The 13282-nt window shown below is 34.0% G+C and overlaps 1 protein-coding gene across 2 annotated transcripts; it reads left to right on the forward strand.

Annotated features, from left to right (window-relative positions):
- The first annotated feature begins 6650 nt into the window (after positions 1–6650).
- On the forward strand, positions 6651–13039 carry LOC107618650 (LOW protein: ammonium transporter 1-like protein). 2 transcript variants are annotated; one of them, XM_016320766.3, is made up of 9 exons: positions 6651–7026; positions 7132–7191; positions 7338–7385; positions 8023–8155; positions 8291–8367; positions 8949–9047; positions 9132–9202; positions 9307–9397; positions 9514–9816. In XM_016320766.3, exons 1-9 carry the CDS (start codon positions 6808–6810, stop codon positions 9622–9624), a joined length of 909 nt encoding a protein of 302 aa, XP_016176252.1. In that variant the 5' UTR covers positions 6651–6807; the 3' UTR covers positions 9625–9816. The 2 variants fall into 2 exon arrangements, with proteins under 2 accessions (XP_016176252.1, XP_088355729.1); XM_088499603.1 differs by lacking the exon at positions 9514–9816 and adding an exon at positions 12433–13039 and having other exon boundaries at positions 6697–7026.
- The last annotated feature ends 243 nt before the right edge of the window (positions 13040–13282 follow it).

Below are 13282 nucleotides of genomic sequence, written 5' to 3' on the forward strand. Positions count from 1 at the left end.
TCTCATCTGTTATTTGTTTCCACTGAAATATTCTATCATTTACCCACAATTCAGCTATTTGTGCCAATTTGCAACAGAGCTCATTGGTGGTTGTGGATTGCTGATGTCAAGAAAAAAAAAATTCTATGTGCTTGACCCTATCAATAAGCCGAAAAAACATATACCTGAATCAAGAGTGATGCTGAACAAATTTGTTATAAGTTATTTTTCTTGTAAATTATTCAAATAATTTAGTACATGAAATGAGTTCGATTCACTGTTGATGCTTTTTTTTTTTAATTTTTGTGTCCCTTTCAGGGATTAATAATTTCTCAGATGAGGGTTTACACTGGGGCGGAACCCTTAATGGAAGATAGGTTGGGAAAAGAAGCAGAGTATATCCAACTGAATGGTCAACGTACAGAGTAAGAATCTTTATCTTCTATAGTCCTATATTTAATGTATTTTATTTTGTATACTATTAATCGTATTATACTCAATTCTTGCTTAGCTATGATTGTGGAACATACGTCATGAAATGGCTTGAAACAATCGATCCACGAAAGATCAAGAGCGGGAAGAGATATAAATATAGAGCTTGGACACAAGTAAGTACTTTCTAAATTAATAAACTTCTTTCTTTTCTTATTTATGTTGAGTTCATTTGTTATGTAACTAATTCCTTTCAATTAAAATGTAGGAAGAGATTGATGACTTCAAGTACCAATATAGTCCAAATCTTCTGTTGCATGAAATGAACAAAATCAGAGAGCAAGTGATTTAGGAATTTAAAGCAATAAGACTGCCAAAGCCTTCTGCTGCCCTCTCCAGCCCTTATTGTAAATTCACATCTGGAGATTTAGATAGTAAATAGGATATACTGTGATTCACTAGTTGTATTTGACAATATTTTGTTTAACTTGTTTAAACAAGAAATGTATATATGTGAATATTAATGTAAATGCTAATCTATGTATCTAATCTGAATATCAATAATTTTTTCAATATTCAATGTACTCATCTGAGATGTTAATTTATAAATCTCTTGGAACTGTATGGCTGCTGTTTTATTCCAGGTTCTCAGTGATTGCAATCAGTGTATTTACAAATACATTAGTAACACCAAGAAACACAGTGAACCAAAATTAATATACTAGCCGAACCGAAAGTTTCAAAGACACTAAACCCCAAACCCCTAAAATCCTAAAACCCTAAACCCCTAAACCTCTAAAACCCTAAAACCCTAAAGCCTAACACTAAACCCTAAACCCTAAAACCTTAGACCCTAAACCTTAATCCCTAATCCCTAAACCCTAAACTCTAAACCCTAAAATCCTCAAGCCTAACACTAAACCCTAAACCCCTGAACCCTAAACCCTAAACCCTAAACCCTGAACACTGAACCCTGATTCCCGTTTCTCAAAACAAATTCTAATTATTCAACTTAGAAATTAATACACTAGACGAATCGATAAACTGCATATATCAATATAGAATTTCACAAAAAAAGTGACTATTCATTAAACAGTAACAACAGTCAGAAATTACCCCTGCTATAACCATGGTGAACCGAAATTTGCTCATGGGTGAACAAAAATTTACATTAATAAAAACTAAAACTTGTACAATCCTCTCTTGGATAATTCATATCTGGTGCATTGTAAAGAGTGGAGCTTGACTAAATCGATGATGTGGAGTATAAAAGGTTCAACTACAAAAGACATAATTAATTATATATTAGCAAAATGAACAATTGAATTTTTAACTAATCAAAAGCAAGTCAATTTTACCTCGCTTGGAGCTGTCTTTTTCTTTTTCTTTTTCTTCATGGCATTTGAGATTTTTTTTTCCAGGTTTGATCCAAGTCTATTCTTAGGCCGACCTCTTGTTTTGACACGTGGTGGGCTTTGATGGTCATTCACATTGCTTAATGTCACTTCTTCGTGCGTTAACAAACTTTTTCCTTTGCTTCTCTCTTGATATTCTTCCATCTCCGCCATGATCTTGTCAAATGCTCAGTGTATAATTCCAGTCCACTCTTCAGACTCGAATGCAAATTCACATATATTGTGCGACTAAAACACCAACTCATCAAATCTCTTACTTCTCGGCTCCAATAGAGGTTCATCTTGGCTGCTCTTGATGTGTGTATGCCTCCTCTTTATGTTCTTGCTCCAGCGTTACAATATGTATTTCAGTGCCACATTATCCACTCGCTCAAAGCTTAGGACGCTTAGCAAATGGTGGCACAATATGCCCCTAAACTCAAACAGCAAGCAATGGCACTTCACATATCATGATACTGCGTTGTAGATGACGACAAACTTGTTGAATATGGAGTTGGAAACCTGCTCTATGACTTCATATGTTGTGAAACCTAGGGTGGAATGCATTGATCTTGTGATACAGTTCACTTTACCTCTGAATTGAGCTTGAACTTCCCTGAACTTCTCATGGGTATATACATGCTGAAATTGTGCCTCTATTGCTGATTTTGTTGCACACGGTATCACGGTGTTAAAATTTGCAGCATCAAATTCTCTCTCTGCTTGCTCTCTGCTTGCTAGGCAATTGTCGTATTGCTTCACAAATTGTCTCAAGGAGCTATTCCATGTGATGAACCTGTTGAAAAATGAATACATGCTCTCTCTTTTGTGTGCTTCTCATTCCGGCCCAGAAGTGGTGATACAAGTAAATTGGAATCCATATATGCCGATCCTTTTATAGCTCTGCAAAACAAACCGAACCTATAAGGTGTGGTGAACCGAAAACAGTGCATGCTTTGGGAAAATAAGATATAAGCATGAAAATAATTCGAATTAAAACCTCAATTACCTGAAAGCCACTTGTTGCCTCCGAGGCCATACTTTGTAAGGAAATCGTTCCAGTTTCTGTCAAATGCGTCTTTTGTGTACGAGTTCCAAACAACATGGCTCATCTCTTGTTCAATATCGATGTGTCCCTTGTAGCCGTTTAATTTGCTTGGGATCTTCTTCATAATGTGCCAGATACACCAGCGATGAATTGTTGTTGGCATGCACAGCTCAATTGCCCTTTGAATCGATGCGCATTGATCGGTAAGAATATTTTTTGGTGCCTTTCTTCCCATGTAACGTAGCCAACACTCAAATAGCCATTTAAATGATTGGATGTCCTCATTTTTCATCAGTGCGCATCCGAGAAGTGTTGACTGGCCGTGGTGATTCACACCCACAAAAGAACCTAAACCAAATTGTACCTGCATAAATAACAAGCAGACCGCGGTGAACCGAAATATATACATGCACTGAACATCAAAATATATTTGAATGGATCGATTACCTGTTTGTGTTATAGGTGGTGTCAAATGAAACCACGTCTCCGAAATACTCAAATGCAGCCCTACTTCTTGCATCGGCCCAGAATGCATGTTTAATGCAGTGATCGCCTTCAAGGTTGAGCTTAAAATAGAAATTTTGGTTCTTCTCTTTCATTCTTATTAGGTACTTCCCAAATTCTTTGGCATCGTCTTCTTCGGAAATATTCCGTACTTTCCTCGTGATCTAATTCCTCACATCTTTTTCAATAAAACCTAGCTCACGGTGGCTGCCATCTGCTGCCATAAATGATTGGTAAGTTTTGCTCGGTCTGATTCCAGCTTTCTCGTAGGTTTCAATGGTGCGACGCACAAACATGCTAAGCTCCCTGTGTTGTTTGAGCATCTCAGCCTGGTCTGGACAGCAAGGATGTGAGTGATTCAGAACAACTTTAGAAATTGTCCAAACACCGACATCCTTTATTATGTGTACATAAATCCTGGCTGGACAGTTTAACCCAGCTGAGGGGTTTGTCTTCAGAGTTGGAGATATCTTGGATTTCCACCTCCCCTCTCTGGTGCATACAATTAGTTGATTCTTAATCTTGTCTCCGTCTCGAGTCGTATTCCTTATTTTCGTAGAAAAACCAGCAAGTTGGAATGATGTTTGTATAACTTTGTAGCTTCTTCTAGTGTCTCAAAAATCATCCCCACCTTTGGGACAAATCTTTCATCCACAACACAGCTGGTCTGCACAATGAATTGAAAACTTCATTAACGGTGAAACAATTCTATAATACTTACCGAACCGAAAGGTTACTAACAGTAAACAAAAGATAATCCATTATACAAAATCAAATTCAAAACAACTCTGTCTACAATTTAGATAGTATCAATTCAATTCAATTCAGATTCAGATCACCTCCGTACATTCAATTCAATTCAAATAAAATTAGCAATTTCATTCCATTGAATTCGATACAAAATTCATTAATCCAAACCTCATCAAATTGATGCGTTTCCGAAGAATAATTGTATTCATTCAACTGATTTGAAGTTGATTCATTCATTGTTTCAATTCAAAACTCCAGATCGAAGAAAAAACAAAGAAAAAGAAGAAGAACGACAAAGCTAATTACGTCAAAGTCAATCCAGATCCATAATGCAGAGAACAAGGAATTTTATTAAGACACGAACAGAGAAGAAGAAGAAGAACGAAAACGCGACAAGAGAACAAGGTTTACGTTGAGAAAGGTTTACGTTGAGAAAGGTTTACGTTCAGAAAAGTTTGTCACGAAGAAAAGGTTTACGTTATATACGTTATATGAGGCGTGTGTATAACAAACAACTGTGGGGTGTGGGACAGCGCGTGTGAAGGAAGTTACTTGGATAACATCCATGTATTTTTACATGGATGTAGAGCTTTTCCATATAATTATTTACCCTAATAATATTAAAGGACAAAGATGTTAATTTTTGAAAGGTATCTCTTACCATGATCCATGACATCGCTTGTCCATCATGGAGGTGTGTAGGACATTGATCTGTCGGTCAAATATATTCGGTTTAAATTGAGTTGACCGGTTTAAGATAATTAAAACCAGTTTTTTGCGAGTCTATTGTAGAAACAGTTAGAAAAATCATTCGAATCGATTTAAAGTTTGGTTTATTGGTTTTTTTATTGAACCGACCGGTTCGATCCGAATTTGATAATATGAATCAAACTGCAACTGTGTGCTCAGCCTACGTGCCTGAGGATATCGTCCGCTTTGTTTGAATTTTAAAGATAACACTCTAGTCTTTAAAAATTTACTCAATGCGTATTTTAGATTTTTCAAATCAAACTTGGATGATCATACAATGTGAATTGATTTTATAATGGTATTTTAGTCTTTTTAAATAATTTTAAAAGACTATTTTGTTCTTTTAAATTAATTAACAGGGTATTTAATTATTTTAAAAGTTAAAAACAGCAATTGCTATTACAATTGAACAAACTTAATTCTAAACGGGTATTTTAATCTTTCAAAATTAATTATAAAAACTTATTTTAGTATTCTAAAAGTTAACCAAACAATTTTAATTAATCTTATAAGAATATTCTAATAATTTAAAGTTACTGTTTAGAGGGTATTTTAGTCTTTTTAAAATTAATGCTAAAAAAGTATTGTAGTTTTTTTAAATGAACTCGGTGAATAGTTAGTCTTTATTAAAATTTAATTAATTTTTTATTTTTAATATAATTAAATAATTTTAATCATAAAAAGGATATTTTAGTTTTTTTAAAATATTAATTCTAAAATAATACTTTATAAGAATATTAAAAAAATCTCTTTAACTCTTTCAAAAAATTATTCGAAAAATATTTAGCTTTTTTCTAATTAATTTAGAAGTTATTTTAGTTATTGAAAAATAAAAAATATATTTTAAAAATATAAAATATTAGTTAATATAAATTATACAAAGTGCATACCAATTTCAATTTCTCAGTATATCATGGGTTTATTATACCAATACATATTTACTTTGTAATGTATGAGATATATATATATATTATTTTAGAATATTATTTTTTATATTTTTAAGAATCAAATGGATTTACATTAAAATTTGTATTAAAATTCATAAGTGAAATAAAGCTAGCATTTCAAAAAAAACTAATCTCATCTTAGATATCATTTAAAAAATAAAATAAAATTTTACTATTTGTATAATTATCTTAATAAAATAATTAAAAATCATTTTAACATTTAATTAAATTAAAACTGAATATTAAACTATTAGTGATAAATTTCGTTTTAATTTACAAATCATTATTTATGATCCCCCAAATACTTAGGGGTGGCAACATGTATCCTACTCGCGGGTACCCAACCCGACTCCACCTGTCGGGTAGGGTTGCCAATCCGATCCGCAGCGAGTAGGGTAGGATGCGGGTAGGGTTCTCGTGCGGGTCGGGTAGGGTGCGAGTTGAGTCTCAACCCTACCTGACCAACCCGCACTCTATACATGCATATGTTATATATTTATATAAAAATATGTTTTAAGTAGATTTTGAACCAAAGACTTCTCATTAAATGCAAAAAATTTTTAGTCATTAAAAGAAGATCATTAATTGATAATTTAATAAACTTTTTTTTACATAAAAGTCACTTCTATTTTAAATTATCATCAAGTTATATAATAATGTTATTTCTTTTTTTGTAACCCGTAAATAGAGTCGGGTAGATGCAAATTAAAAGCGAGTAGGGTTAGGGTTGAGATATTCTCAACCCGCGAATAGAGTATGATTGAGTTTATATAAAAATCTCAGCCCGCGAATAAAGTTAGGATTGACTCTAAACCGTACCCTACCCTACCCATTGCCACCCCCCTACAAATACTCATGTGGGTGTCATTTGATGGATGAAAAATGAAATTGAAGTTATAACTAGCGGATGCTCTAACTTACGGACAATCCACACGCAGATTTAAATTTTGTGTGGTGAGTGTGTGTCGCACTGAAGAAGAAGAAGAAAACAGAAAAGAAAACAATGGCTTCAGCTTGGCTTCATCTCCATCCTCCTCTCTCTAAATTGTCTCAGCAGAGAGCACACCAAATCACTTCCCTGACCTCACTAAAATTCACCACTTCCACCAATACGAACTTCATCACGAAACCTCTCTCAGTGCGCTTCGCTTTAACCCAGTCTGACTCCTCCAATTCCAAATCCATCGAACCTGATCCCTCCCCGCTTCTCCAACATATTGCCGTAAGCCGTTCATTTTCTCAATTTCTTTATTTCTCGCTTTAAACTCTTTCTTTTCTGTTTTATATGAGTTTAGGTGCCTTAATTTCCCTCGCGTTTCCGTTGCAGGACAGTTTTGATCTTCCTTCTGATTACTTCGCTCAGCTTCCCCGGGATCTTCGTTTGGATGTGAGTGCCCTCGACATCATTCCTTCTCTCTGCACTCTACACGCTGCTTTTTTATTTATTTATTTATTTTTGAAATTTTATTGATTAAATAACAGCAAATTAAATAAATAAATGTTTCTTTGGAGTTGTATTTGTGATTTGTGCAGCTGAACGATGCCGCATTCGATCTATCAAATGGACCAGTCTTGGACGAGGTTGGTACTTAAATACTATTCACTGTTTATCCTTTTCAGAGAGCAAAGCACACAAGTAGAATTCATTGATCAAACATAAGGGTAGAATTTTCATTGATGATTCTATTATAACATGGCAGGATCCCAATTATGAAATAATCCCCCCCCCCCCCCCAAAGTCTTATTTTATGGTAAAATTTCCTTCTTTGAATTACAAATTTACCGTCCGAAATATTGATTCAACGGTAAAATAGAGAAGATAACATTCAGAGGGAAGTTCAAACTACATTCTCATTATAACAGTTTACAATTACTTATAGCCTGTAATTGATACTACTTTCTCGTATTGCCAAGCTCAACGCTACTAACCACCAAAAAGACAAAAGTTCAACTCTACTAACTGTAAATTAAAAAGGTTAAACTCTACTAATATAGGATAATTAGACCCATTATACCTGCTACAAATTATGTTGAAGCATTTGAGTTTTACAAAAAATCACATGTATCCCGGTTAATCAATTTTTGATTGCCTCTTATTCTATTGTGTTTGGTACTTTGGTGTATTTACCTATTAGGAATAGAATGGATAGTCTTTGATGCTCGATCCCACTACTGATAATGGCGTATTTATTTAATGGGGAATAATGTACTTACTCAGTGTGGGCAAGAGTTGGGGGAAATACTGCTAAACATCACTCGGGCATGGGAACGTGCCGACACGTCAGCTTCCTACTCTTTATTGACCAAGCTTCCTTCTATGGAGGAGAATTTGACAGGCAGTGCCAGATCAGGTAAGCCCATAGATGAATAACAAAAGATATCAATGTGGTTTTTGATAGGATGATCTTCCAAACAACCTCCTCACTACAAAATAAAGGAGGGCATGGCTTGAAGTTGAAGGTCTCTTTGTTCTCTTTGTTGCTTAGCACTTGGCAAGCGGTTGGTATCTGCTGGAAGAAGGTTCCAGTCGATGGGTCAGTATGGCCAAGGTGAGCCACAAAAGGTATTAACACTTCAAAGTTGTGCTGATGGGTCAGGCTTCAATAATCTTCATCCTTAAGTGAATAAAAAAAACATGGTTGACATTTTTGGGTGAATAAGTGACTGATATTTAATCAGAATGAAGCATTCTGGGTTTTGCTCTTTTCTCAGTTCTTTTAGTGTTAATGATGTTCTCGTTTGAAACATGTATTGTATCATTAGCATATTAGGCTAATATTAGGACCGAAAGAGAAATGCCTGGAAAGTAGGTACCATAAAGTGTTTCTCTGTAATCAGTTCCTTGTTTGATTTTAGCAATGTTTGGTTTTTGTTATATTTTGGAGGATAGTCACTGTTTACCCCCCGAAATCACTCTTGCAAATATCTTTGATTATAAGCTGTTTTGAACACAAAATAAGCTAATGCAACCATACAAAGCATTGAAGTGTATTGATAGATGAGGATTAGCACTTAGTACCATACTAGTCACGTTGGTGCAAAGATATACCAAAATATGATACTGACAGATAAAAGCCAATGAATGAGCAGTATTAGTTTTTGTCTGTTGACACACTAACATATGGCAATGTTTAACCATCATAGATTGCAAAAGCAATGATCACAGCTGGGAAAGCTCTATCAGCTATTTCAACTTCTGCAAGAATAGATGAACAACCGAAAGAAGCAGCTAGGATGCTGAAGGTCAGAAATTTATCAGCTCCAGTTTATGAATAAGAAACTATTACTGTTAAACTGCAAAATCAGTAATCCCTTTGGCAACTGCAGTTCGGAGAGTTGCAGCTTGAAATAACACCAGACAATGCTAATATCGGTGCGGTAATTGGAGTTGTTTTTGGGTATGTTTTGCACATTAAACTTTTTTATCTTTCATTATAAGAAATAAGGCTGACATCAGGAGAACCCAGTTCTTGTATAATTTCTGTTTCAACTTTGAACACAGGATCCTTTCATTTGAAATAGCTAAGGGAATTGAAAACATTCCAGAGAGTTCCTTGCAGTACGCAAATGACAATGCTCTGCTGCTCGCTAAGGTGCTTTAAAATAACTTCTCACTCACAGTATAGGTTCACATGGTTTTGTTAAGCGTTAAACTCTATTCTAATTTCTGATGCCGAAAATATGCAAATATTTGCTGTATTTCATATAGTCTTTAAGGGGAGCCTTGCTTGCTCTATTCTACTGTTCGACGGTCCTGTCTGCATTCACAACAGTTGGGCTTGTTCTACTTGGGATACAACTAAGATCAAAGAAAGATTGAGCTTCTCAGTTTTGCTTCTAGTTGTATGTGGTAGTGGGGTAATAGATGCACTATTAGGTTCTTTCGTAGAATACAATCATTATAAAGTTACAAACTCATCATATAGTTGCGAAAACCACACTATAGCTATGTGTTCTGTTTAATGTAAAATTTAATACATATTATATGGTCCAGTACGGATTTTTAATAGTATTTATTATTTTTTATATTTTATATAAAAATATTTTTTTTAATAGAAAAAACAAGTTTTGTTTGGATAGCAAATATAAGTACTTTTTCTAATCAATCCTACTATACATACAAACATTTTTGACAAACAAGTCCAAACAAGTTAACGCTAACCCAACAAATCCCACTTACATAATGCATGTGTGAAATCACGCCGTTATACTTCGTGTTTCTTCTTCATTTTATTTGTGTCCGGCATTCCTCCTCCAACGTTTATGTCCCACATTCTTCTTCCTCCTCCTCCATCTCTTCTTCTCCTTTTTCTGTGTTCCTCCTCTTTTTTCTTCGCGTTCCTTCTTTTTCTTTGCGTGTTTCATCTTCTTTGTCGTTCTTTTTATTGTTGCTGTGGTTGCTGCATTTTTTTCCTCCTCCTCTTTTTATTGATTTTGCAACATTATGTATTTTTTTCTTGTTTGTTTGATTTTTTTTCCCAAAAAGAATTATGAAAAAAATAAAATAAGAAGATGAAGAAAAAGAAGCAGCAGAAGATGAGGAGGAAGAAGAGGAAGAGTTTTAAATTATGCAAAACTTACCAGAATAAAAATATACTCAAATTTCTTAACAATAACACATAAATTTCTTAATTTTTGCACCGAAATTTTGCTACAAACGCACAAATATTTTCTTTAATGTATTTTTTCTTCTTTTTTTTCTTATTTCTTTCTTTCTTTTAGTTGAATGAATGTGGATTCATCCTCTTCCAAGTAATTTTGTATTCTTATGTGTTTCTTTTTTTCTTTATTTGACTTTTTTTGTTTTTATTCTTGTTAAGAGAGTAAAATAATGTGAGTTCAAAAAGACATGCATAAAATGTTACCAAAAAAACTAGAACAAAATTCTATAGTTTGTTACAAGAAATCGATGAACAAAATTTTTGATAAATGGACAAAATAGTTGTAAATCATTCAAATATATACAAAATAATATCAGAAGTACAATAACAATATTATGTTATATAGTTACACGATAAAGTGGATAACGGCGACAAGTGCACCTCAATTTACACGAAATACACTGAAAGACGTACAAAATACACCGAAACACAAACCAAAGCATACAACTATTATTTTTTTATTACATCATACAATATGAGTTCAAAAAGACATGCAACTCAATAAAACATGCATAAAATGATACTAAAAAGCACTAGAACAAAATTCTATGGTTTGTTACAAGAAATTGATGAACAAAATTCTTGATAAATAGATAAAAACAATTGCAAATCACTCAAATATATACAAATAACACCAGAAGCACAATAAAAATATTCTGTTGTCTAGTTACAGCATAAAGAGGACAACAACACCAAATACACCTCAATTCACGAGATATATCGAAAGACAAACAAAATACACCGAAACACAAACCAAAATATACTGCTATTATTTTTTGATTACATTATACAATATGAGTTCAAAAAGACATGCAACTCAATAAAATATGCATAAAATGATACCAGAAGCATTAGAACAAAATTCTATGGTTTGTTACAACAAATTGATGAACAAAATTCCTGATAAATGGATAAAAACAGTCGTAAATCACTCAAATATTTTTATTATTAAATTCATTTATTTATATTTTATTCATAAACTTTTGAAAATTTCATTTTGACTCCCAAATTTTTTAGAAATTACACTTTAGCCACCCAACTTTTGAAAATTCTACTTGACCTCCAAACTTTCCTTTAATTAACTTTCAACTCCAAAATTTTTCATATTTATATTTTGACCTCAAAATAATAAAAAAGTTAGGGTTTCTTGTTCTTCAAGAAACCAAACTAACTTCATCAAAATTCATTAAATTTTCACTTGATATTTAACTAGTTTTTCAATTTTTTTGTTAACTGATTTTTCTCAAATTTCAATTTCATATTTCAGCCACCAAATTATATCATTTTCATTATGATTCCAACTCAATTTCATCATGAAAATAGGGTTGGATAGTTAGGTTTTTTCCAGCAGCACTTTGGAACCAAATTGTTTAGCTCAAAAATCACAACGTTTCATCAATAATCAAGCAATTAAATGCCCAATTTCAAGCACAAACCAATAGTCCAGCAATCACACAACATGAACACAATTAATCAAGAATAATTTTGCCAAACCTAACCCTTTGCTGCTACCTCCAACCGGCTGCACTAAGAAAACTTCTTAGTTCACTTTTTCAACATGTTTTCAATAAAAAACAACTTAAAAACCCTTGAAGCACAACTGACCGAACCTTCAACAGCAGGGTAAGTAGAATTTTCTCACCTCAATCTTGTTGGAAATAGAGATTTCTTGGCTCACAAGTCAACTAGACAAGAGATTTAAGGAGAAACATAAAAAAAAAACACTAGTTTTAAGCATTGCTCTCATATCCGAACTGAACATGGAGAAGGAGCAGCTACCATACCTGATTTTGTTCGAAGAAAAGTGGTATGGATTTTAAGAGGAGTGAGGAGTGGATATTTTATACGCTTTTTGACATAACTTTCATATAGTTTTTAGTAGTTTTTGTTATATTTTTATAGGTTTTAGTCTTAAATTCACATTTTTAGATTCTACTGTGAGTTTTTGTATTTTTGTACAATTTCAGGTATTTTCTGTCTGAAATTGAGGAGCTGGAGCAGAAGTCTGATTCAGAGACAAAGAAAGCACTGCAGATGCTATCCAGATCTGACCTGCCTGCATTTGGAAGAACTTTTCTGGTGCTACAGAAGTCCCAATGGAGCGCTCTCAACGGCTATGGAAAGCTGACTTCCAGAGCTTTCCAGCAATATATAATAGTCCATACTTTTCTTCGGATTAGAAGGCCCAAAACTGGCGTTCAATGCCAGCCATCTGACCAGTTCTGGCGTCCAGTGCTTGAAAGGGATTCCAAGCTGGAGTCCAACGCCCAAAAAGGTGCCAAGACTGGAGTCAACACCCAAGGAAGCCTAAGCACATGGATTTCATCAAAGCTCAGGCCAAACACTCACAAAGTGGGCCCCAGAAGTGAAATTTCGCACTAGTAGACTGTTTTACCCTTACTAGTCACTAGTTTAGTATTTAAAGTAGAAGATTACTCTTTGTTAAGGATCTTCAGCCCTATTTTCGTTTTCACCACCATATTTAACTTTCAGTATGAGTTTTTAAACCTCTTAGGTTGAGGGGAGGAGCCCTGCTGAGTCCTATGAATTAATAAAAGTATTACTGTTTCTCTTCGATTCGTGTTTGATTAATTCTCAGATGTATATTCGTTCTTCATCAATATGAATGCGTTGAACTGGCATAAGGTTATCACATTTTACATGGGTTCAGAGTGCGTCTTTCATCGTCCAATGATGAACGACCAGCTTGAATACACGTCTCTTAGACGGCTAATCTACGATTTCGTTGGGGACTTCTCGAGACATCAATTCAGCCGATTTCTGGGGAGATTAAAGTCTCTGTGGTAGAGGCTAGAA

Source organism: Arachis ipaensis, chromosome B9 (genome assembly GCF_059453495.1).
Source record: "Arachis ipaensis isolate K30076 ecotype BB chromosome B9, ASM5945349v1, whole genome shotgun sequence".
Taxonomy (NCBI): Eukaryota; Viridiplantae; Streptophyta; class Magnoliopsida; order Fabales; family Fabaceae; genus Arachis; species Arachis ipaensis.

Bases quoted from the DNA above. Each gene is read 5' to 3' on its own strand.
- LOC107618650 (XM_016320766.3), top strand. From the start codon at position 6,808: ATGGCTTCAGCTTGGCTTCATCTCCATCCTCCTCTCTCTAAATTGTCT. The intron at 8,156-8,290 runs GTAAGCCCATAG...TTTGTTGCTTAG, and splicing joins GACAGGCAGTGCCAGATCAG to CACTTGGCAAGCGGTTGGTA. The intron at 9,048-9,131 runs GTCAGAAATTTA...TGGCAACTGCAG, and splicing joins AAGCAGCTAGGATGCTGAAG to TTCGGAGAGTTGCAGCTTGA.